Below are 25,103 nucleotides of genomic sequence, written 5' to 3'. Positions count from 1 at the left end.
TTCACAATATGTGCATTAGGGTGAGCAGGAATCAGCTCCTGGGGTCTCAAAGTTCTTGGCTGGGGTACAGCACTGAAAGGCAGAGCTCCCAGTGTTGATGTCACCCTTGGCTCCTCTTTCTTAACTGCTCCTGTTGGCACCCAGCCTGGGTGACACCTCCAGCAACATGGATGTGGCGTCACTGCTGAGGCCACAGATCCTGGTGTGAAGGTGGCAAGCTGACAAATGGGGTACAAAGCTTCCCCTGAGCTTGCCATGGCAGAGGCTTCTCTCTGGTTTGGATTTTCTCAGCCACCCTTGGGGCTATGCTGTCAGAAAGCAAACAGGGAGGGAGATGCGTGTGTCCCTCTACAGGGAGGGTGTGACCCTGAGAGCCCTGTGGATGGCCTTTGCCCGTCACTGCTGAGTAGCCAAGGACATCAGTGCAGCTGATCCGCCGTTCTGCACATCTCCCGTCTGATATTTATAGCACTTGGGTTATCAACTCAAATCAAAATCACGCTCCACTAACTTGCACTGCAGGACAAATTAATCACCAGGGGTTTTAAGCGAGCATTCAAAGGGTCCATCCTTCACCTTCACCCACAAGGGAGAAGAGTGAGGGTGCGCAGTGCTTCCCAGAAATGCTGGGGAACTGGGGGAATCTGTGGTTGCGCTGGAGCGCACTGGAGTGGACAGCCAGCTCCCTGCCCTACAGCTGCTCTGCCTGGTGAATGCAGCTGCTCCTAGCGCAGAGCAGAGCTGGGAAGGCAGCATGGAGAAGATGGAGGTGTACACAAGAGGGGCTTTTAATCTCACATTCCCTCACCTCAGTGCTGTGCAGCCCTGGATTGCTGCCAGAGGGGCTCGGCCCGTGTGCGGGTGGCTGCTCCGTCTCCTTCCTCCTGTGCCAGGTGACCCGTTAGAGGTGGTTCAGCGGCGGAGAGGCTATGCTCTGAGCCGGCCCGGAGCGTCCAGACTGCTCCGGGGGGCTCTGCGGTGGGGTTTCTCCTCAGCGTCACCGGGCTGGGGGCAAGGGTGGGAGTAGGGTGATATTGGTGGGGACAGCGGAGTGGGCTGGTGTCACGGGGATGTGTGACTGGGAGGCGCAGATTAGTGGTACAGGGGGCAGGTGACGGCAAAGGGGACCTGTGAGCGGTACCGGAGGCAGCGGGGTGGCCACGAGAGGGTGGGTAGGACAGGTAGGTGTCTCCTCTGGGGGGCCCCTGCTATGCGGCGGGGGGACAGCGGCAGCCCCCCTCGCCGTGCCGTGCTGGTGCGCCCCGCCCCGCAGTGGCGCAGCCCCGGCGCTGGCGCGGGGGCGGTGCCGGGCGCGGCGCAGAGAGGAGGATGCTGCGGGCGGGGGCCGCCGCCGCCGCCAGCCCCCGTCCCGGCCCCGCTCCCGGGCGGGAGGGCGCCCCGCCGCACCCCGCCCGCTGAGTCCGGCACGGCCATGGGGGCTCTGACCAGCCGGCAGAACGCAGGCGTGGAGGAAGTGGACGTCCCCGCTAATTCCGTCTACAGATACCCCCCGAAATCGGGTGAGCGACCAGGGGGTCCCGCGTCGCGGTGGCGGGCGGGGGGGACTGGGCACGACCTTACTGCGGTCGGGGGTGCCCAGAGTGAACCCTGACCGCGCGCAGCTGGGGGAGAGCGCCCTGAAAAACACAGGTGGGATGCGGGACACCCGGGTCCGTGCGGCGCCGCAGGGGCGGGGTCACCCCTGCTCCGGGTGCGCCTTTGCCAGCCAGACCCGGCTCCCAAACTTGGCTGAGTTGATGCGACTTTAATGATATTATTATGTGTACTCATGCGCTGCGGCGCTGGTTTGGGGAGGCTGGAGCTCTTTTTATAACCAGTCTCTCTGGCGCTATTTGCTCGGGGAAAGCCTGGGTTTAAATTCCCGGGAGGATGGGAGGGATTGGAACGGATCCTTTCTTCCCAGGGCCCTGCCCCACAGCAGCACCCCAGCTCGTGCCATGGGGAGACTTCACCTTCACCAACTCTTCGCCCTGCCCCGAGGCTCGGCAGTGGTATTTCTCTTGCTCCCGAATCCAGCCCTGTCTCAAGCCTTGCGCGTGACCTTGGAAAATCCATCCCTCCCCTCAGTGCCTTGGTTTTGGTTGCAAAGGGCCGGGCTGAGCGAGTGTCAGGCAGGGGGAGGCTATGCGGTGTGGCTGCAGTGGGGAGAGGCGATGGAGTTCAGCCCTTGGGTGGGTAGCGCTTCAGAGCCCCAAAAGTTCCAGTACCAGTGGATGATGCATTGGAGTACCATGTATGAGTGTGGAGATTGTCACGTGATCTTTGCAGCACTGAATATTATGAACAGGTAACTATTTTGGTAGTTAATAGGATAAGGTAAAAGCTTGGATCACTAGTGCTGTGACAAATTACTCACTAATTACAAATAAAGACCTCCTTAGGAAGAATTACAGTCAAAACAAGCTCTACTCTTGTCCTGAAAAGCTGTTCTTGGCTTCTTAAAAAAAAAATCTAGTCCAAAATCAGTTGCACAGCTGGCTGGCAGATCTGCAGCAGTGGGGGTTAACTGAGGTGCTGTGGAGTGGAGATGGCCCCTTCTTGGCGCTCTGTCCTCCTCTGCAGGGCTCCTCCAGCTCCCTCTTTTATGTGGTTTCAAGGCTGCTGTCACCTTGATGCCAGCCAAAGCTCAATGACCTCATCCGTGGATTTGCTCTCTGTAGGGGTCATGGCTTTGTGCAATAAGGGGTTTTGTCTTGGAAGTGCTTCCTATTTAGGGGCTCTGGAAATACCTGGGGACAAAGGAGTGAAGAGTGCCAGTCTTGTGCCCTGCTCTGGGGGAGTGAGTGCACTTGGCTGAGCTCTTCCAAACTCATCTCAACTGTCAGAGGACACCAGGCAGATGCTTAACTACACCTTTCCGGGAGAAATGGGAGCTTTCAGGTGTGCTCAGCCATGGCGGCCCCACCGATGGTGCCTGGGCAGAGCTAGGGGGGAGCTGTCCCAGGGCTGCCTAAGGTCTTCAGGGATAGGGGCAGGAGGTGCCCAGGTGACATGGCCATCTGCGCTGGGATGAGGGCAGGCTGGCGTCTGTGATAGATTATGGCCCTTTTGCTTTTAATCTGACAGGGGATTTGCCTTCAGTGCTGCCAGCAGCTGAGAAGGAGGCAGGGGAGGATGTGCAAGGCAGTTGAGCAGATTCCTCTGTGGTGGCAGTGCTTCTCCTGCCTCAAAGGCTTCCTGGTAACACCCACCAGCTTTGGATATGTAGCCCTAGAGGCATCTCACAGAACCCTGGGGCATTTCCCTCTCTCTCTGGATGTGGTTTTGGCTGTTCAATTCCAGGCTCACCTGGGGTGGCTGGTGCTGCCCATGGGAATAGGACAGCTTGTCCCAATCAAGCATCCCTGTTTCTCATCGAGCAAAAGCTCAAGTTTACTTCAGTGACTCTAAGCTCATGCTGGCAAAGGTGGTGGGAGGGAGAGCTAGCAGGTACTGTTCTATGGAGCCTGCTGCTTGGCTAGTGGGATGGCTTTCAGCCCAAGTACCCAGCTTTCAGCCCCTTGTTCCTGGCTGAGGTCAGCATAGAGCTCCTCTCCAGGCATACGGGTGGAGAGACCGTTAGTAGGGCCCTGGCTGGGGACAACTGCAAATTTGTTAACCAGGCCGTGACACCCCAGTCCCGGGAGGCACAACCCCATAGTGCTGGTACTCATGGCACAGTAAGCAGTGACGCTGCTAGGATTTGGCTTCACTTCTGTTGCTGCTGGTTCTGGCTGCCGGCTTTAGGGCACCAGATTAAATAAGCCACAGTATGCCAGTTCGCTGGCTAGCGATGGGATGCCCCAGGGCAGAAGCACCCGGTGCCTTTTAACTGTCCTGGGCTTCACCCAGGCAGTGCCATACCCATTACAGTGCCTTGTGCTGGCACCCACTGCTGCAGGGTGTCCCCACACCCTGTGCCACAGCCACTGGGCTGACTACAGGCTGTGCAAAACCTGGTGCTTCTCTCTCCAGAAGCATGCAGATGGGTTTAAAATGAGCTTTTCTATTTTAGCTGCTTTGGAGAGCTGGGCTGTGACCCTGCTGAAACATAAGGGCTCTGACATTCAAGAGCCAGAGGCTGTATTACCAGAGCTGAGCCAGACCCCAGCAGGGCCGTGATAGCTTGGGGAACAATGCAGGATGTGTGCCACCACATGCCAGAGCCAGAGGCATGGCAACTTCATGCTCCAGGGTCTGCCCTCAAGGGGTCCTCTCCCATCTCGGATATGTCCCATGTGACGGTGCCAGTGGGAGTGCAGGACATACTTTGTTTGTCAGGAGCACCAGGCAATTTGGTTTTATTCCTCCCTTCCAGCAGCTGCTCTGTTCAGCCCTTCCCACATGCTTACTGGGCCTATGAAGTTTAAGATCTCATTATAGCCCGGCTTTCCTGCGGCGGTGTGACTGTCCTTGACAGGCTTTCCTTCCCTGCGAGCAGGCATTGGTTAAGGATTTATAATTAGCTGATAATAAGGTGGCTATTGCTGGAAAGATGCCTTCCTCCTCTGCCACCCAGCTGTGCCTGTGATGTCATTGTGGGGCCAGTGCTGTCTAGTGTAAAGAGCTGAAGCCCCTAGGCCATGCACAGGGTGCACTGGGAGCCTGCAGCACCCAAGGGTGCTCCCAACCCCCAACAGAGAGGCTGGGTGATGTTAGCGTGGTCCTCGACTCCTCTGCCCATCCTATGGGAGACCCCAGCACCCATCAAACCACAGATGGGGCCATTGCAGAGAGCCTGTGCTCTGTTTTCCAGCTTTTCCCAGTGCTAGGGAAGGCTTTCTGCAGATTTTAATTTTTTTTCTTTCCCATCTCCTTCTCTCAGCCAAAGTCAGTGCCAGGAAAATCTCCCAATGGCCCCTTTCTCTCCTAGCTTTGCCGCTGCAGGCAGCTCTGAAGGCACCTCGATCTTGGGTTTTATTCATGTCCTTCCCTGTGGAGCTGCCTATAAATTATGTACGTGGAAAATGGGACCAGAGAGCAGCAGGCATCAATAATTGATGGTCAATGTTTGCTAACAGGCACGGTGCATCCGGGCATCCCTGTGTGGTAGGGCCTTCGGGTGAAGCTGTGTGACCCCACTTGTCCCTCCTTCCCCGACATTAGATCATCTCTTCTCTTTCTCCTGTGAATCTTGGGCTGGATTTTGGTTTTTAAATGCAGTATTAAGGCCTGATCAAGCCCTGGGCAGTCTGCAACTGCTGGGAGGTAACCGCAAGCTCTGACATGAGTCCAGACAAGCAGAGCTGCAACATAGGCTTGAACTCTTCTACCTGCAGTCCCAAAATGTTTGGTAGACCTCCTGGAGTATCTGCACCCCCTGCCCCTCCCCACCCCCCCAAATCCTCCTTCCTGCAGTTGAGCCCTTCCTAGGGCTGTGGGCTGAGAACTGACAGAACTCAGTTCAGTTGTGGTTGGACTGCCTTCCTGCCAGTGGCTGCAGCTAGCCTAGGTGAGTGCCTGCCTGTGGACACACTGCCTTGAATGGCACAGGAGGTCTGCGATGCTGGGTTCTGGGCAGGAGGAGCCCAGCTCATTTCAAGAGCTGCGTGCCTGGTCTGTGCTGCTCCTTCCCGGCAGCATCGATGGGAGTGTAGGAAGCCAACCTGGCTCCCTGGGGACTCCTAGGGCATTTTGTGCTCTGGCAGGACAGGCTGTGAATGCTACCTCTCTTACCTCCTTGGGAAATTAGCTGATGTTTATGCAAAAGATTAGCGTTGCTCTCCTGCTCTGCCACCCCTGGAGCTGTCTCCTGTCTGTCCTTCCTGCTCGCAGACCAGGATTCAGCCGCCCCTGCCCACACAGGGATGGATGAAGGTCGGGATGACCTTGGGCAGCTCAGACTAGACTGGTGCTCGCAGGGATTTCCTGGGCTGGGAAAGGAGAGCAGGTGCTGCACTCGAGGAGGCAGACAGCTGAACCCTGGAGTGTAGTTCTGCTCCCGTTATACCCTGCAGGATGGAGCAGCATTGGCCTCTCCCCATCGCAGAACTCTCTGCTTGGGCTTTGGCTGTCACCACAGCCGAGCAGGGCCAGAGTTGCTGGCAGCAGGAGGATGTGCGCAGAAAGAGGGGAGGGCAAGGCAGGCAGGCAGAAGGCAGCCAGGAAGGGTTGATTCTTAGCCACCTCCACCTTTCCTCCTGCCTGCCTGGGGGCTGGCAGTGCACAAGTACAACCCAAAAGGCATCCAGCAAGGTGACCCTGGTGATGAAGCCACCTTTGAGCCATCAATCCAGTGGGTTTGTGCTGCTCCATTGCCTGACTGAAGCCCTGTCCTCCCCCTCCACTCAAGCGGTATGTGTTTTCTTTCCAGGGAGCTACTTTGCCAACCACTTCATCATGGGCGGCGAGAAGTTCGACTCCACACACCCTGAGGGTTACCTCTTTGGCGAGAACAGTGACCTCAACTTCCTGGGGAACCGTCCTGTGGTGGTGGGCATGGAGGGGGGACACAGGGCTGGGGGGAGAAATGAGGGCTGGGTGTGCCTTTTCCCAAGATGATCGTGACTGTGTCTGTCATGGATGTACATGGCCTGAGGCTACTGGCTGTCACATGCCTAAGGCAGTGCTATCCAAGCACATCTGGGGTGGTCCAAGTGGATTCTCTGATGTCTAGTATAAGGTCTGGCTATTTGCTGCAGCCTGTCTTCCGTCAAGGACTAACCTGGATCTCCTCTCAGCCTGCCTGCCCATGTCCATGCACTCCACAGCAACATAATGTTGTTGCTGTATCTCTCACCTTGCTGCCAAACTGGAGTTGTAAAGGGGTAAATAGCTTTGCAGGTGGTTGCGAACAGACCAGGCAATTGTGCGACCTCTGCCCTTGGGTTCCACCATCTGCAATACCCATGTTGTGGGCCATTGGACCTGAATGTATTTTTGTCAGCCAAGATGACACGTGGTGGGGGAATATGCTGGGAATGGTGCTGGCATGCTGCCGAACAGAGTAGCTTGGACAGGAGCAGGCAGAAATATTCCCCAAGCCCTGGCAAAACAACAGCAACAAAGAAGTGTAAACCCAAGGGGTGATGGGGGCTTCAGGCAGCACTGATGGGTTTCGCAGTGCTGGGTGCTGCTGGCTCTGGCTGGTCCCAGGGCATGGGGAAACACAGCTGCAGGGTAGTTCCCTGGTCCCATGGTCCGTGAGCTGTTTCTTCTGCTTGCTGCCTTTTGAAAGGGAGGAAATGAAAGCAGGGCTGTCACCAAAGTGAGGTTTTGGCTGTGGGGGTAATGTCCTCCGATCCTCTGGGTGCATCTCAGCAGGGTGGCTCCTCAGCATCAGCTGAAGCAATGTGGGGATCGAGTATTAAAAATAATTCAAGGTGAGGGATTAAAAGGCAGTAAAGCATTTCTGTTGAGCCAAGAGAAATTTGCTTGATGCTAATGTCCCAGCTCTTGAATGCTGCTTGCTCTGTGTCGGGCTGGCAAGGCTGCCACCAATCCAATTTGTGTTTCCTCCTTGGAATCCACTTCAGCAGTGTTTTGGCAGCATCATACGGTCCTTCATCAGGTACTGGTCCCTGGGATGTGCCAGGAAGGAATTCTGGTAGACTCAAGGGCAGGAGCAACCCCCAAAACCTGTGAGTGTTGGATGGGCAAAGCCAGGACCTTTCTCTCTGTACTGTGCACTTCCTCAGGAAATGAAAAATCAGCACTTGGATTCTCTCTCCAGCAATAAGTGTGGAGTAAAAACCTGTAAACTGCCCAGTGAGGAGTTACTGTGTCAGACATCCCAACAGCAAAAGCAGCAGGGAATGTAAAGGAACAGCTTGGAAACAGGAGAAAGAATTATTATAGCATTGCAAACTAAATTGCATTGCTCTGGTTTAATTACCCCGGTCTGCAGAGCTGTGACTGAGGTCCCAGCTCTCTGGAGAACCAGGAGTGTTTCAGGGCTGGGCTTTCAGGTCAGGGCAGTTCCGTGGCTTAGGGAGGGTCCAGGAGGTCCTATGTTTTTTCTGGCCCAAGCCTGTGTCCAAGTCTCTCTGGTGCCACATCTGAGACCTGTCCTGGTGCTTCTTGGCTGTGACGCTTTTGCGTTCTGACCTGTTGTAAGAGCCCTGGCTGGGCTGGAATTGTCAGAGATGGCCACTGCTTTTTTTAAGGGGGATTTAGTTTGGATTTCTTGGCTGTCAAAGGTCAGGAGGTTTTGGAAAAAAGTGTGTCCCAAGTCCTCTCTCAGCTGAGCGCCTTGGCTGAGCTATTAACAGTGCTGCTTGCCACGGGGGTGTGCAGAGCACCCAGAGCCTGTGCGGACTCTCCCCTCCATGGATACATGATAATCTGGATTTTCCAGCTTGAGGTAGGCTCCTAAGGGGCTGTGAAGGCCATTGCAGGTTTCAATAGCCACTGTGCTGGGACATCCCTGCAGGGACTGACAAGGAGAGAAGCTGGCTGCAGCGCCTGAAGAGCATGGGGCATTCCAGGAAAGCCAGAGACTGTTGAAATGTGCTGCTGGTTTTCCCTGCCCATGCAAACCTGCCTGGGTCTGCTTGTAGATGAACCCCAAAAAAAGATTTTTGAGTGGTGCTTGTTAGGTTTTTTTTGTAGCTTTAACACAAGCTAGCTTGGACCAAATGCCACTATAGATGCATGGACAGTGTTTTTAAATGGTTAACAATTGCAGTGAGTTTTTTTTTCTATTATTTTTCAGCTTGATTAAATTAAGCAGGTGCAAATCTGACTTGCAAAATTTCATTCAAAAAAACGCCAGACTCTCCCCAAAAATCAGCCGAGAAGTGGATGTGAAAGAGCCAAATGGTGACAGCAAAGTGGTTTCTGCAGCAAGAAATTTGCCAGTGGCACTTCCCCATCCTGCCCAGCCCCTTGGAGGGCTGCGCCCAGGGGACTTTGCTGCCTGCTTCTTTCTCCTGCATTGCCCTTCCTTCGGTGCTGTGGTGGGAGAGAGCTTGCACCCGTGGGCGCTGTGCCTGTCTGAGCTCTGCTGCTTGCGACAGGCTTATGTGGGTATGTCCTGGCTAGGCATGGTACAAATGAGCAAAATTGGATTGCTTCATTAATTTGAATAGCAGAGGATGTATCCCGATACAGCAGAGCATGTTGTGACATAGCTCAGCTCCACGGCCTTTTCTCACTTGCTTCCAGCTGCAACAGGCAATTCTGCAGGTGTCTGTTTAGTGCTCGTCACTCCTTAAAAAGCTCATTAATACCACATTAATGACTCAGTTGCCTTTTTCTCCTCCTTGAGGGTAGGAGAGAGTGACAATTCCAAAATATTGTGAACGTATTCTCAAAGGGCCTCATGCCATCCATTTCAATGTCACCTGTGGGACCAGAGCTGTGGGGTGGTTGGACACAGTGGGTGATGCTCAACTGGCGGATGGGGGGGATGGGGCAGGCCTGGTTCTGCCAGCTGCCCATCCCATCCCATCCCATCCCACCCCACTGAGCCCTGCACAGGTCACCAGCCAGGGCAGTTGTGCAGTCCAGTCCATCCTGCACTGCAGCACTTTTGGGGACACGGAAGGTGATGACACCTTTGGGTATGGGGAAGGTGATAATGGCTTTCCCACACGAGGGCACCAAGGATATGGGAAACCGGCACCTGGTTCCCTGCAGGGCATGTGCAATTGGATCTTGTCCCCTCCATATCAGGGTTCAGCAGGTGCCTCCCCATCCCTGAGACCTCCCAACCCCACTTCAGGCTGGGGGCGGCACAGGGCACACAGGGACCCCAGCAGTCTGGCTTGGTTACCTATTCCCTCTCCACAGGCAGCGATTGAGCTCTTTGGCTCTTGTGAGCATCTGCTGATGGCACCTGATGCCCTCCTGGCTCTGGCTGTCCCCTTGCATGTGGTGACAACTCACCAATGAGCTGGGCATTAATTCTGACATAAGCCTCTGTCTCTTCAACACATGTTTATTTCATTGCCCCGGAGGGGCTGATCCCTTCCTGGCACTCACCCTACCTACCTGGGAGACAGAGAAGGGGGAGGTGGATACTACATCCCTTCCTTACTGTCCTTAGTCTCCTGTGGGCAGCTGTGGTGATGAGGAGAGCATGTCTGCCCACTGCCATCATGCCCCTTCTCCCCAGCAAGCCCTGTAGAGCCTCTGTGCAGGTGGACAGGAAGGACAAAGTCAACGTGGAGGATGGCATGACGCCCCTCCCTCATACTGATGCTGCCTGCCTGGCTGGCTGTCCTGTTGGCTCCCCACTCCAAGCATGGGTCTGGCAGAGACTGTGCTACCCAAATCGCATCCATCTTTGGGAGAAAACAGGGACGTGTGTCCATCCTTTGGCTGGTGGGCAGGGAGGAAGCTCCAGCCCTACCCTGCCCAGCCTCATCCAGCAGCTCTGTGCTGCGTTAGAGGCCTAAAAATAGACCAGTGCCTGCCTGGCTGCTCTGTGCGCCACATCCCTCTGGCTGAAAGGACAAAGAACAGCCGCTCTCTGTGTGCCCCCTACCCCGCCAGTGAAACTGTCCCCTGCAAGGACTTTCAGGCTTGCTTTTTGTGAAGGGATGTCCCTGTCATGGCACTGCCTGGTACCCAAGTGCCAGCCTGAGCTGTGGGTGCTCAGCACCCATCAGTATGCACAGCCCATCCCAGATCCCTACGTACAGTGGGTCAGGTTGGGGCTGGGACATCTGGGGATAAGGTCCATGACTGCTGTAACCCTCTCTCCCTCCCTCCCTGTGCGTCTACCTTCACCAGTGTCTCTCTTGTCCTAGTTCCCTTATGCTGCTCCACCTCCTCAGGAACCTGTGAAGACCCTCAGGAGCTTAATCAACATCCGCAAGGACACCCTGCGACTTGTCAAGTGAGTCCTGCAGGGGGAAGGACAGGACCATGAGCCATGGGGAGGGAAGAGTACAGCTGGATGCTCCTAGGAGATGCTGACCACAGGGGTGCTTTTATCTCAGCACGGGTGGATGGAGGGGGATGAGCAGGGTGAACATGGGTGAGCTTCCTGAGAGCAGGCAGTGGCTGTGCTGGCTCCACCACAGGATTAAAAGAGCTTAATGCTGCCTTTGAAGTGCTTTGCTTTTTCTTCCTTCCCCACTTTCCAGAGGCTTTGTTGAAAGGAGGCTGGGCATTGCGTCTGGAATGGGGGGTTTGGGATTACAGCTGAAACCTGCCTGCAGCACTTCCCAGACTGCAGGCTTAACCTTGGGCCCTCCTGGTGTGCCTCAGTTTCCCCTGGTGGAGGAAGGCAATCCGTTTCGGGGCAAATGATACCAGGGCCAGCCACATGCGAGGGGAATGGTCACGGGGCATTCTGAGGCATCCCTGAAGGGAGCCTGTCTCCCAGACCCATTTTTCTCCCCAGGTGCTCGGAGGAAGTGAAGACCCCAGGGGAAGAAGTCAGCAAAGCCAAGGTGCACTACAATGTGGAGTTCACCTTTGACACGGATGCCCGCGTGGCCATAACCATCTACTACCAGGCGAGCGAGGAGTTTAATAATGGAGTGGTGAGGTGAGGACACCCAGCCTGGTGTGTGTCACCCCTCCCCAACCTGGCCTGTGCCCCCTAAGCCAAGCATGTTCTCCCAGCCAAGATGCAAGGCTCTGCTGATAGCTATGGAGCCTCTCCTCCCCAGAGCATCTCCCCTCCTGAGGGCAGGAGGCAGCTGCTGGTGGTGCTGAGGCTAGAGGGGGTGCTCCTCACCTTCACTGGATGCCACTGCCACAACCCTGCCAGCCCCATCACTTCACCGCCCAGTCCCCACCAGGTTGGCTGTGGGGTTGTCCCTGTCCCCTCCTGTCCCATGTTGGGTGCTCTGGGGTTATTTTATCCCTGTGGATTATTTTAGCCATTTATGGGACTTCTTACCTCAGTCCCAAGAGGCATTCAAGAGTGGAGGCAAGGAGTGATCCCTCTCTCTCCCATCTTCCTGGTATTTCCATGAGCTGGGGGACTGGGAGGAGCATGGGGATATCCGTGGTGCCACTGACTCTGTTCTCTCTGTGTGAACCAGCTACATCCCCAGGGATAACAGCCTGCAGTCAGAGACAGTGCATTACAAGCGGGGAGTGTGCCAGCAGTTCTGCATGCCCTCCCACACTGTTGACCCCTCTGAGTGGAGTGAGGAGGAGGTGAGTCCCACTAGGCCATGGCACTGACCGTGGGGTTGGATACAGTTACGGTTGTGGGATGAGGCTTCCATTGCTGCTTCATCTTACCAAGGCTCTCCTCCTGTCTCTCTCCAGCTGGGCTTTGACCTTGACCGGGAGGTGTACCCCATGGTGGTGCACGCGGTGGTGAATGAAGGAGAGGGTAAGGAGAGTGTTTCTTGCTGACTCGGGCCTTCCCAGTAGCCGGCAGTGTGGTACCAGCCCTTGCACCAACTGAGCAGAGCCTTCTGATTCTCCTTGCTGCCGTCATGGCCCTGCGTGACCCTTAAACCCTGCCTGTCCCTTTGTGTCTTGCAGAGCACACTGGGCACTGCCATGTGCTGCTGGCCACCTTTGAGAAGGTAAGTGCCAATCTGGGGCAGTCCTCCCACACCCTCACCCACTGGGTACAAGACCCTGGAGACGTGCCACGGGGTTCAGGATGGTGCTGTTGATCTGGCGCTATTTTGGAGCTGCTCCTGAAATTCTAGGAATATCAGCCAAATCCTTGATTTTAAGCACCTATTTTTGAGGTATTTGGTCTCAACTCTATCTTCCTTGCTCCATCAACTCTCCAGCCTTGTGATGTGTGTGACATGCCACACCTGCCTGGTACTGGGTGGTGAGGATAAAAGTAGAATTGTTGTAAAATGGACGGTTTGGGAGTGAGGTGGGAGTGATGAGAGCTACAGGGTGGGTGAGTGCTCAAGCATGATGGTCCCTGAGGTGCTCAGCCCCAGTGCCTACCCATGTGCTCTCCTCCATCTAGCACAGCGACGGCACCTTCTGCGTGAAGCCACTCAAGCAGAAGCAAGTGGTGAGTGTCTGGGCGTCCCCGAGGCGGTGCAAGGTGACAAAGCTTTCAGGGAGCAGCATACCCCCCGGTGTGGGTAACAGCCTGCCCCTGGCCTGCTCCTACCTCCCAGGGACCTTGGGGACCACCAGCAATTTTGAGTGTATCAATGCAAAGAGAAACCATGGGCAAGGAGGGCTGGACTGGGAGCTGTAGTGGCTGGGAAAGTCATGTCTCTGCTTCTCACTCCTTCCCCATGGGGTTGCAGGTGGATGGTGTAAGCTACCTCCTTCAGGAGATCTACGGCATTGAGAACAAGTACAACACACAGGACTCTAAGGTATATGCCTTTATGCCACAGCCTCCGCCTTGCAGGTCTTCTCTTATTCCCTAGCTCGTTCTGCTAGCGTGGGTACAACCACTGAAACATGCTCAGGGCAAGAGTTTGCAGCACAGCACGGAGCCAGGACAGTGCAGGTGTTTGGGTGTACTCTGCATGGACATCAAAGTTGCCAGAGGCAGAAAGCTGAAGGACTGAGCCTTTTTTCCCCCATGCTTTGTGGTCCTTTGGGATAGTGGTGACTGGATCTTGCTGGTTTAGGAGGGGACTGTGGGGCTTGAAACATGGGACATGCCTCCCCCTCTGCTATATGTATATATGTTAAAGTTGGAGTGAAGGATGAATCTCTGTGTGGTGTGCCTTGATGGCTGCAGCCCCATCTCCCAGCCTCCAAAAAGGGAGAGATAAGGTCCCAGGGTTGTGTTTCAAGAGCAGGTAGGCCAGGGACACAGACAGGATCCTGCAGCAACCTCTCATGGCAACCAGCAGGTATTTTAGGGCACCCACCCTCATGCTGTGCCAGCTTGGGACCCCAAGGCTGAGCAATTCCCATCTCTCCCATGGGGCAGGTGGCTGAGGACGAGGTAAGCGATAACAGTGCTGAGTGTGTCGTCTGCCTCTCGGATGTCCGGGACACCCTCATCCTGCCTTGCCGCCACCTCTGCCTCTGCAACACCTGCGCTGACACTCTGCGCTACCAGGCCAACAACTGCCCCATCTGCAGGCTGCGTAAGGACTGGGAGGGGCTGGCCTCTCCCATCCTTGGCTTTTTGGGTTCCTCCAGCCCTATGTGCAGTGATGCTGTGCAGTAAGGGGATGCCCCTCCTGAGAAATGGAGTGGCATTTTGGAGGAGTTCTCCTTACAACACCTAGTTTTCGACCCACCCTTCTTCTCACTGCTGCAGCTTTCCGAGCTTTGCTTCAAATACGAGCCATGAGGAAAAAGCTGGGTCCCCTCTCACCCACGAGCTTCAACCCTATCATCGCCTCGCAGACCTCTGACTCTGAGGAGCACTCGGTCAGTGCCTGTTTGAGCCCGACCTACCCGGGCAGCTGTGGGACCCTATCCCCCTCCACTCTGTGGTGCTGGGACCAGGATGATTTGGGGATGCACATGCTTCCTGGAGCCCTGGGTTATTTATTTAATGCAAATGGGCCTTGCAAAAAATGCAAGGTTTAATATTGCAAAAAAAGGGCTTTCTGTTGGGTGGAAAGACCATGAATTTTGGGCTGTCATTTGTGCAGGGAGTTTGTCTGTTCTCTGCAGTCTGGCTTCTCCCCAGGGCATCTTGATCCTGTTGGGAGCAGGGATGAGCCAGGGCAGTGACATGGCCCAGGGGCTCCCTCACCCTGTCTCCCCCTCTACCCAGTCCTCAGAGAACATCCCTCCGGGCTACGAGGTGGTGTCGCTGCTGGAGGCCCTCAATGGGCCACTGACGCCCTCACCGGCCACCCTGCCACTGCGGGTGCTGGGAGATCCCCCGGGTGCAGGGACCCTTCTCTCCTATGGCAGTGATGGGCCCCTGCCCCCGCTACGGGCCCTCTCGCCCCTTGAACGCCTCCCCGACTGCGGACCCCCGGGGCTTAGGCTGAAAAAGAGCCTCTCCAAGTGAGTACCAAGGTTGATGTGGGGGCCCAAGGAAGTATGAAGAGGTCTGGAGGCTGCAGCCCTCTGCTCTCCCACCTCTGCACAGGTCTGTCTCACAGAACTCCTCCGTCCTGCCCGAAGAAGAGGATGAGAAGTCATGCACCGAGTCAGAGCTGAGGGTCTCCAGGAGGAGATCCCCTGCCCGGCATGAGGAGGTAAGGGCTTGCTAAAACATGCTGATGACGAGCTGAGGCACCAGAGTGCGACAGGTTTGGAGGTGGCTTGGGACCAGAGGGTCTGGCCAGGGTTTGCCCCTCCTGGTTCTTCCTTCATGCGTAAAGATGCCCAGTGGATACAGATTCATCCTTGCTGAATATCCCTCGTCCCTTCCTTCCTACGGGCTCTTCTTCCAGGAATGCGGTGTGACGCCAGAGAGTGAAAACTTCACCCTGTCATCGTCAGGAGCCGTTGACCAGTCTTCGTGCACTGGGACCCCCCTCTCTTCCACCATCTCATCCCCAGAAGGTATGGTGCAGCAGGGTTCACAGGTGCTGGCAAGGCAGGAGACTGGGATCATGCTTTCAGATCCATCCTGCTGCGAAGCGGGTGTGGAGAGGGTTTTCCTGGTCCCTTTCTACCTTGCCATGGATACTGCATAAAGCCCCAGGGTGTTATCTCTGTTTCATCACCCGTAGACCTGAAGATGGAGAGCACGAGGGTGCTGATCACCCATGCTTCATCACCCATAGACCTAGAGATGGGGTGCTGTTAGCCCCCGGCACCCAATGCTGGCAGCTTCCCAATCATCACAGCTATATGTGGTGTGTAGTGTGTCCTGGCTCTGTGCCTCGCTCCTCCTTGTTAGCCCCATTTTTAATTAGCTGGTGCTGTGACTCACACTGGTGTGCTGGTGTGGTCTGGTGGCCCCACTCAGCCCTCACTCTCTTCTAGAGCCCGTCAGCAGTAGCCTAGCTCAGTCCGTCATGTCCATGGCCTCCTCCCAGAGCCAGCATTCTCAGCTCAGTACCGACACAGTGTCCTCCATGTCCGGCTCCTACGTCGCCCCTGGCACGGAAGAGGAAGAGGAAGAAGAGGGGAACATGCTTCCCTCACCCGTGGCTGCCAGTGCCATGGCCTCTGACGGAGAGGTAGGGGCTGGGGTGTTTGTTGATGGCATCCATAACCTCCAGGTTCAAGAACTTCCCCGTGGGATGTGACTTCTCTGAAGCCACTGGCACCAGACTTTCCTTTTTTTTTTTTTCTTTTTCCATCTTTCCCACCTTCCTGCAGTCAACACCTGTGGAGTCCCCGGATTTAAACTTTGTCAGCATGTCCGCAGAGGAGCATGATGCCGAGGTAACTGTAACCACCCTGCACAGGGCTGGGAGCCAGAGTGCCACTTGGCATGGGAAAGGGGCCTCGGTTGTGCCGGGCTCTGGGTGCCCGTAGAGGGGGAAGCTGCGCAGCCGGCATCACATCCCCTCAGGGCTGGAATGGGGAAGGGGTAGCCTGGGGACGGTTAGGAGGGTGGAGGTGTCCTCCATACCAGGCTCATCTTCCTGGTCTATGGACACTCCCTGGGGTGGGCTAGGGATGTTGCCCCAAAGGGACCCAGGGACAGACCCTGTCATGGGGCCAGGATGCCACAGGGCTGCTAATGCTTGCTGCCTCTCAACTGTGCCACAGGGCAACGACATGCTGGAGGATGAGGATGCCTCTCCCATGCAGGAAGACGGTAAAGGGCCTCTGGTCATTGTTGTCCCCCTGTTTTCGTTCGGTATCACTGGTCAGTTGCAGCCGAGCAAGTGGCGGATGCTGTGCTGGCCCTGGCTCCCCTGCCTTGCAGCTGCCATCGGGAGTAGCCCTAGGTGACTGCAGGCACCAGGGCTGGGAAAGCATCTGTCACACCAGGGCCACCCATGAGTTGGTTGAACATTAGTGGGTCAGGTGAAGCCCGTGAGTCACAGAGAACCCAGCAAGGAGGGTGTGGAGCAAGCAATGGCTGGTGTGCAGGATCTGATAGTGTTTCCAGCAGGCCAGTGCAAAAGAGGCTTCTCTGTGTTTTTCCCCTCTCCAGGAAGGCCTTTACTTGAATCTCTGAAAGTCTTCACCTTAGGGACCCCTATCTGGGCTGGTTCCCGTAGGAAGGTGTTGCAAAACGTTTCCCTCTGGAATGCTTTCCTAATTTTTTTTTGTTTTGTCCTCAATGTGCTTTCACAAGCCAACACATGCGCATTGAGGCATCTTCTTGTCTCCTCCTTTGCACTCAAATAGTCAAGGAAAGATGTAGTCACCCCTGTGCCATCAGCCATCAGCTGCCTTGGATTTCTTTTGGGTGATAAAGAGGCCTCTGGTGTGCCCTGTTTCATGTTTGCAAGTCTCTAGTCAGCCTGTTTCTAATGGATGCAGGTAACAACCTGGGGGCTGATCTCTTGTACAGGTGATGCTGAGAAGCAGAGTTACTTCCCTCAGCCCTGAAAGCCTCCATCTCCCCTGCAAAGCTTGGCTACAGCTTCTTTTGCCCCATGCATCCAGTTGCTGCCTTCTCCTGGCATCCCTGCAGCTCTTGCACGTGCAGTGACAGTGCCGGAGAGGCTTCAGTGGGAGGTGACAGGTGCCACTGTGGCCCGACTGCTGATCGGGGAGTGCTCAGACATGTCATGGGGAAGGTTTGGTTGAACCCCAGGCAGACAGTGGGGGAGCAGGTTGCGGTTCATGCATGTTGGTGCCCATCACCGTATCGTTGCTGGTTTGCTGCCCTCCAATGTGGCTGTTGAAAGGAAGGGATCAGCTGGGACCGTTCTCAGACGTTATTGTCCACTTTTCACCCAATCTCATCTAGACACATCATTTTTATCTTTTTTATTTTTCCTGAAAGAGGGTGGGGAGGGGAGAGGAAAAGACCCAGAAATCCCACACCCCACTGCTAAAAAGGCAAGTCCCAGCGCCAAGCCACGGCGTTAACTGCCTTAACTCCCTTCCAGGCCCGAGGACAGGCACTTTCCTCGGTCTGAGGTGTGACAATAACAATGACTTGGGCATCGCACACGTGAAAGCGCTGGACAATAAACTGTGCTCTGAGGCCTGCTTACCTGGTGAGTGGCCATCTGCTGAACATGAACTTGGGATTGTGGGGGGGACAGTTCTGCTCTTCCCTGCATCGCCCTGGCCCTTTGCATCTGTCCTCTCCCATCACCATCCTCATCATTGCTACCACCAGTGGGGTACCACCCCCACCAGGCTGTCCCGGCTGCACCCCACCACCTGCCGCCCTGCAGAGCTGAGCACCAGGCACCTCACCACTCAGCAGCCGTACGTCAGGGTGACCTGTCCCCACCGGGATGTTCCTGGGGGGTTTGCAGGCTTGCTTTGCTGGCAGGTTTTGTCCCTTAGCCAGGGGCTGCTGGCATCCCAGAGGGGCACTAGCCCTTCTTGAGAAGGCACAACTAAAGCCTCGTCCAGACTTGTGGTGGGCATGGAAGTGTTTTCGGTTGGAATATGTGTCACAGCTGCTTCAGCCTTGCCATAGGGTCTGCCTGCCTCCCCTTCTTCTTCCCCCAAGGCTGAGAAGATGAGGCACATGAGGTCTAGTTGTCCTTCTGCAGAGCCCTGCAGTCCATCCCTCTTTTCCATTTCCCTGTGCTTTCTCTCCCACTCTCCTTCCATTTTTTATTCTGTTTACTCCTGTCTTCTCTCCATCTCTTTTTGTTCCCTCCCAGGCTCCTTTGTCCATGTGAAAGTTCATGTTCGCTCTGTGCCAACACGATTTTCTCAACCCACGCTTATGTCCCCTCCTTGCCCAGAGTTGCCCAAAGGTGACAAATGTATTGATGATCCCTGGTTCCTGTGTGAGCCAAGGGGTCAGAGGGCTGGAGACCCTGCCGAATGCTGTTGGCTCCTTTCCATCAGCCCGGAGGGTGGGAGAAACAAGAGCTGGGGGGAAAGCCAAGATGAAGCCCTCTGAGGGTCTAGGTCTCCATCAATACATTTGTGGACAAGCTGAAAGCAACTCTACCCCTGTCTTGCCCCTTCTGCTAAATTTGTGGCAGGTCCTAGACCCACAGTGGATGCTGGAGAGCTGGGAGGGTGAGTGAAACCAGCCTAGCCACCCTGGGAGGGCAAAGTCTTTTCTGCCCCCATTCTCCTCCTGGGAAGTTTCCTTTCCTGCTGCCTCACCTGTTCCTGGTAGTTTCTGCACTGGAGAAACTCGGCGGAGGCTCTTGGGGAGGAAAAGGCACCTGCCACAAATGCCCTGTGTCTCCTCCATCACCCTCCAGCAGCTCCTGGCTGAGCCCTGCCAGCCCAGAGGGGCTGAGGAGGAGGCTGTGGGTGTCCCAGCAGCACCCCTGCCTTTGCTGGTGGTCCTAGCAAAGCATCCCCCAGCCATGGCACTGACCAGAGCCACCCCTGCCCACATTCCTCTCAATTGTGCCAGGGGGACAATGAGGGAGGGGGAGCTTTACAGCCCAAATGGACCTGGCTTGGGGCCAAATTCTTGCTCTGCTGCAAGGACCGTGATGGTCTCATCCCTTGCCTGGTCCAGGGTGCAGAATCTGGCCCCTGGGCTGAGCCCAGCCAAGGATGCACTCTCCATCCTTTGGCCACTGTGTCTGTCCATGCATCCGGCAGCTGCGCTGCTTGGAGCCCTTGGCAGGGAGCCGTGCTGCCACCCGCATGATAGGGGTGGTCTGACCTCAGCATTTGCTGGAAAAAGTGAGGGGCTGCTGCTCACACTGGGGGCAGAGGAGGTGCAGAACAGGTGCTTCGAGGCTGCCTGCAGTCCCCCGAGGATGGCGGAGGGGCTGGAGGGAATAACTCCAGGGATGCTGAGCTCTGCCCTAGCAGGGTCAGAGGAGGGTTGCCCTGGGGTGCTAGGAAGAGCCTGAGGAGCTGGTGGGGAACAGCTGCCTGCAAGGCTGTAGTGACTCATTCATTTCCTGGTCACAATTGGTGTTTTGTAATATTGGTTTTGGTCATTAGGCTAAGGGCAACTCCTTCCTTCCCTGGCCCTGTCTGCTCCCTGTCAGCAACCACTTGCTACTTGGACTCAGTGGCTTTGTGATGGAGATGATTTGAGGCACAGTTTGATACTTGCAGTGGTGGGTTGCAGTCACAGGGATGGTTTGCATGCACTGAAAAAATCCTTTTTGGCAGAGGCTTCTCGCGGATCTGGATGTAACTGCATCCATAGGGCTGGCAAGAATAGGGCAGGCTTACTTTGGGGACAGGTTCTGTTTTCTTCAAAGCTTAAAAGAAAATCACCTCGACTAGAGATTTTTTAAATTACTATTATTCCTTCCTCCATTTCTCTCATGGGGAGGTTTTGCCATGATCAGACCCATGGGTTCATTTTCTCCCCATCTGTAATGGATGAGGGCACAGGACTTGGTTCATCAAAGTGGAAAAGTGTGCACTCATACCCAGCACTGTTGTGACACCTCTGCAGATTTCAGTGCGATGGGAAATGGTTTTGAGAGGAGTTGAAAGGCCACATCCCAAGGATTTTAGGACACAAGGTTTAAATAAGGACACATGTCTTCAGGTTTTAAGTGGATCTCATGGCACCCCATGGTGTCTAGCAGGTTGTGGGGGCTGTCCCCATGGCTCAAAGCATCTTCTGGCTGCAGTCTCTGCCAGGGACAGAGTGCCAGAAGCAGTGTTGGAAAGAAACTAGGGAAGGTGCCTGCCAAAAAAGCCTGGCAGCAAGGTGGGCAGGGCTGGGGAGCTACTGTGTCAGAGGTGGTAGAGGAGCTGAAATCCTCCAAGGGTTTTTGCTGGTTTAAACCTGCGAATGAGCTGAGCTGTAAATGATATCACAGCAGGCCAGTCAAGCTGGTTGAGTTTTGCCATGATGCTCTGCAGGACAGGTCTGATGGCTGCTAACAGATGCAGCCCAAGGGGAGAAGAGGTGGGTGGGCAAGGGGCTAGGTTCCCGCAGTGGGGCTGGACCATATCCTGTTGTCCCCAGACCCGCTCCTGTGTAGCCTCCCAAGGACGCACTGAGCTGAGCTGGGTCTCTGCACCAGAGCACTGCAATGACTTATGCAACGTCATGCTCTTAATGTGATTTTAGCTTACGTGTCTATAGTTGTGTGTGTATGTGTGGTCCTGTTTAATTATCCATTCCCTCTGGGATCTGCAGACTTAACATGGCTTGGTCTCCAGCCTGAGCCTACTGTGAAAAGCCAGTTGAAACAGCAGCTGTCACTTCACATAAATCAGCAGGCAGCGGGTTGTTGTTGCTCCCTCTCTAGGAAAGCCTCAGCACTTGCCCTTGGCCTTGGGGTTCCCTTACACAGTCCCCCCAGCTCGGAGCTGCCCCCACCTCTGGGCACAGGGCTTAACCTTGCTGGTGGAAGCAGCTGCCTTGCTTTAGGGATGCACCCCATTCCTAAGGGCACCATGTTGCCCCTGATCACTTGGGTGGTGGGACAAAAGCCACAGGCAAGCAAGTCTCCAGCCCTGCCCATCTCCCAGCCCTGGCTGGAGGGTGCTGCCTGAGCTAGGAGCCTGCAGACTGAGGAGAGGCGTGCGGGCACCCAGCTCCCCAATGCCACAAGTGTGCCCACCCCTTTGTTCTCCTTGGCAGGAAACCCGGGGCGGGGAGGGGGGCACCACATGACAGCTCCCTTGCACCGTACCTGGTGGTGGCTTCCAGGCTGTCTGGAGGCAGCAAGCACCCTCCACCCTGTGCAGTGGCCCTGTCTGCTTGCTCGCATGTGTGCCCCCGTGCTGCCTCCGCTCCCACCTTCACCATGTGCCTTCTGGTCTCTCCTGTCACGCAGCTGCCGTGCCGGACTCCTGCCCCATTAACATTGAGGAATAGGTATGAGACCCCCAGAGACTGCACCCGCCTCGCGCCCCATCACCTGAGGGATTTGGTGCTGGGTTGGCACCCCTCACCCCGGCATTGCTGGCTGTCCCTTCGCTGTCCCGGCCAGGGTGACATCCTTAGTGCCTAATCTGCAGCCCTTGTGGGTCATCCACGTGTGGCATCTCGCCGGGCATGGTGGGGCAGAGGTAGCCCCTTTCCATCTGGGTTATTAAAGCCCAGGCATGGTGTTTCCTGTTTACCCCTCAGCATTCCCCAGAAATTAGGGGCTTAAGGGGCTCCCCCAGCTCAGAGAGGTAAGTGCAGGTGCTCACCAGCCCTTGCTGCAGCCAAAATCCAAAGTGGGGCTGGGGAGGTGGGTGTTACTTGGGGAGATTGAATTGCATCACCTCTGGAAAGATGCTCAACTGCGTAGTGGGCTTTGAGAGACCCTAACCCCTCATTTTCTCCCACCAGGCCTGGAGGCAGCCAACAACAATGTGGGGCTCTCATGGCAGGCACTCCGGCCCCACCAGCCCCGTGGCACTCCAGACCTGGAACAGGCAGCGGCCACTCTGCCCGTGTGAGGGCTCAGCCTCAGTGGGGTCACGCATCCACCTACCTGCCCAGAAGGACTCTGGCGTCTGGGCACCATGGGCATCGCCACCTCCATCCCTTGACTGTAGCAGGACTGATTTTCAAAAGAAAAGACTGTAACTTCGACTTTTCCTCCCTAGACTCCTCTGTGCAGAGAGGGGCTGAGAACTGTATCACCTTAGAGCACCTTCCCAACTTCCAGCCCCAAGGGGGACAGGTTGGGGTCCCCTCCTGCCCCTGGCCATCTCACACCCTCAGGCTCCTCTCATCCATTATATAGAGCAGATAGGATGGGATCACCCCACAAAGGGCATCCTGGGATGTGGCTGGAGTGGGATGATGGGAAGACGGTGCCCATGGGTGCACATTAAGGGTAAGTGTTGGCATTTGTGACCTTGGTGCATGAACTGGTGACCTTCATGGGGGGCTGGCCCCCTCTAAGCTTGCTGGTGCGTGTTCCCACTGTGCCATGGGAGGTCGCTACCCCATGCTGTGGACTGTGCGCATTAATGCACTGGCAATGATGGTGCCCGTGCAGCTCCCCTTGTCACCACTCTCCTTCCAGGTGGCATGTGGGCTCTTGGGCTGGGTCCAAGAGGTCATTTTTCCCCAGGGATGGAGCAGGGTGGCAGCTGTGGGCAGGAACCTAGTCCTCTTCCTGTCACAATCCCCCAGGGCATCACTAGTTTAACCTCACTGTCTTCCGCCCCACTGTGAGCTTGGGGCTCTGGGCTGTGCCCTCTCTCTGGAACAAGTGCCAAAAGCATCACCCCTCTGTCCCAACCCTCCTGCCCTGTCCATTGCACTTTGTAGCAGGGGGTGGATAAGGGTGCAGGAGCTGCCACCTCACCCCTCCGTCCCCATCCCTCCATCTCTATCCTTCCAGCCAGCACTGGGCTGACAGCTTAAGTGGGTTTTGCTCAAGAGGACAAAGACACAGGGATACTGATGGAGTAGGGATGCAGCTGCAGACCTTGTGAGGACCTGATGGGTCCATTGACAGAGGTCAGGCTCCACTCTAAGAGCATCAGAGCCAGTTAGAAGCTATTTTGGAGAGCATCAGACCCAGCATCCCAATCTAGCAAGCTCTGGAGCTGTTTGGGCCAGCCCAGGGTGGGAGGCTGGACCCTCCTCTTTTCCCTTCCTGGTTTTCTCAGCAGCACAAGCCAGGGGAGGGCCCCCAACACAGGTGTGATAGTAAAGGCCATCTTCTTGCAGGAGAAAAATGTGTCAGAGTTACCTTAGGACAGAGATGTTCATCCAGTGAAAGCAATGTCCCACAGTAGCTGCAGGGTGTGTGCCAGGAGCAGGTCGCAAATGCTCATCCCCACGGTGGAACACGGGCTGTGCTGATCGCTATGGCTCCTAAATGGGGATGAAGCTCTCTTTGGGCCTAGGGTATATTTTCTCTGCCTGGCTAACAGCCAGGGCTGTGGTAGCTGCTTGCTCCGTGGCCCCCGTGCGGGTCCTGCCGCCATGCTTCTCCCTTTCCTGAGCTGGCACCCTACCGTGTCTCCTGTGAGCTCAACAGCTTCAAAATTCTTCCCTGGAAAGCCAGGCATGGATGCTTGATGTGGAGTGACATCTCCAAACTGTTGTCTGTGGGATGGAAGCTGCTAACAGCAGGGACAGCTGGAGTCGGGAGGATGAGCACCCCATTTGGGGACGTGCTGCGTCCCCCCATGGGGTCACAACTGCCCAGTGCTGTGGTGGGGCAACTCACAGGTTTGGATGTCCTGGCCCTGAGGAGCCAGCAGCACCACACTAGGCACAGGAAGAGCTTTGGGGGTTCACCTTCACGTGGAGCTGAGAAAACTAGGGGGCCACAGGAGGCTGGCTTCTCCCCCACCCTCCGGCATGGGCAGGGGAGGGAGAAATCAGGCTGATGCTCCAGGAGTGGTTTGTCTACCAAAGTCCACCCTTCCTCGTGGTTTCAAAGGAAACAATAAGAGCTCCCCAGGCCTGGCTGGGCATCACAACGTAGGTCTGTGATAGTGCTTGTGAATGCCAGCAGACCAGGGCAGAATAGTCAGGTCCTTGTTCAGGAGGTGACTGGAAGAGTTTTCCAGCTGCTCCAGGCTGTGGGTTCCCAGGGCTGCAGGGAATGGCCAAGCAAGCTCACGGGGTGGCTGCAGACCAGGGCAGCTGTGTGCAGGTACCTGCCCCTTGCTTGGAGGGACTGTGGCTGCTGGCAAGCACGTTGTAATGGAGAGGAGGAAGGAGGATGCTGCAGCTGAGCAGTGTGCTGCTGCATGGGTGTGAGTATCCTTTGCCATGGCACAGGGGAGGTGGGATTTGGGTGTGGATGACACCAGTGTCATCCTTGGCCACCCAGAATGAACAAGGGGTGAGCATGAGCTACCAGTGCTGGCACTGTGGAGTGAAAGGCTCTGGTCTCACAGGGTAGCCTGTTGTTCCGGTGATCCATCCATCAGGGATTTAAGGAAAGAAACCAGATTGCTGCTGAACAACTTTGCTTTGAGCATGTTTTGGATTTTAAGAATATGTTTAATAAAGGGCATCTTATGTTGACAAAGTTTCCAGAGGCATTTTGTGGTTACAAGACAAAGGCATCTGGGGTCTTGGAGACTCGGCGGATGGAAACCCTTTCTGGCTGGGAGCATCCACCCACCTGTCACCCAGGCACCTCCAAAAATCCAGCCCAGAGGCTTCAAGGTCTCTTCCAACCCACATTATCCAACCATCCTAAATCCTGCCTCCTCTAACCCCTGCCAGGATGAAGAAGGTACAAATGCAAACAAACCTCTTCTGGAACAGTCTGGCCCGGGGCAGCATCATCTCCTTGGCGTGGGGTGCAGGTGGCCGGGCGGGTGGCACAGGCTCCATGGCCCCTGGCGGTGCTGGGATGGATGAGGGCACCTAGAGGGGACTGGAG

The 25,103-nt window shown here is 55.8% G+C and overlaps 1 protein-coding gene across 2 annotated transcripts; it reads left to right on the top strand.

The window, feature by feature from the left end:
• Positions 1-1,225: 1,225 nt before the first annotated feature.
• RNF157 (ring finger protein 157) lies at positions 1,226-24,758 on the top strand. 2 transcript variants are annotated; one of them, XM_069872815.1, is made up of 20 exons: positions 1,247-1,520; positions 6,314-6,432; positions 10,695-10,783; positions 11,294-11,440; positions 11,943-12,060; positions 12,175-12,241; positions 12,397-12,440; positions 12,848-12,895; positions 13,140-13,211; positions 13,781-13,940; positions 14,117-14,229; positions 14,582-14,820; positions 14,906-15,014; positions 15,213-15,324; positions 15,751-15,947; positions 16,090-16,155; positions 16,486-16,534; positions 17,784-17,894; positions 21,585-21,625; positions 22,088-24,758. In XM_069872815.1, the coding sequence occupies exons 1-19, from the start codon at positions 1,433-1,435 to the stop codon at positions 21,623-21,625; spliced, it is 1,989 nt and encodes a 662-aa protein (XP_069728916.1). In that variant the 5' UTR covers positions 1,247-1,432; the 3' UTR covers positions 22,088-24,758. The 2 variants fall into 2 exon arrangements, with proteins under 2 accessions (XP_069728917.1, XP_069728916.1); XM_069872816.1 differs by lacking the exon at positions 21,585-21,625 and having other exon boundaries at positions 1,226-1,520.
• Positions 24,759-25,103: the final 345 nt, after the last annotated feature.

This window comes from Phaenicophaeus curvirostris, chromosome 19, assembly GCF_032191515.1.
Source record: "Phaenicophaeus curvirostris isolate KB17595 chromosome 19, BPBGC_Pcur_1.0, whole genome shotgun sequence".
Taxonomy (NCBI): Eukaryota; Metazoa; Chordata; class Aves; order Cuculiformes; family Cuculidae; genus Phaenicophaeus; species Phaenicophaeus curvirostris.
This window is presented reverse-complemented; position numbering and strand designations above follow the sequence as displayed.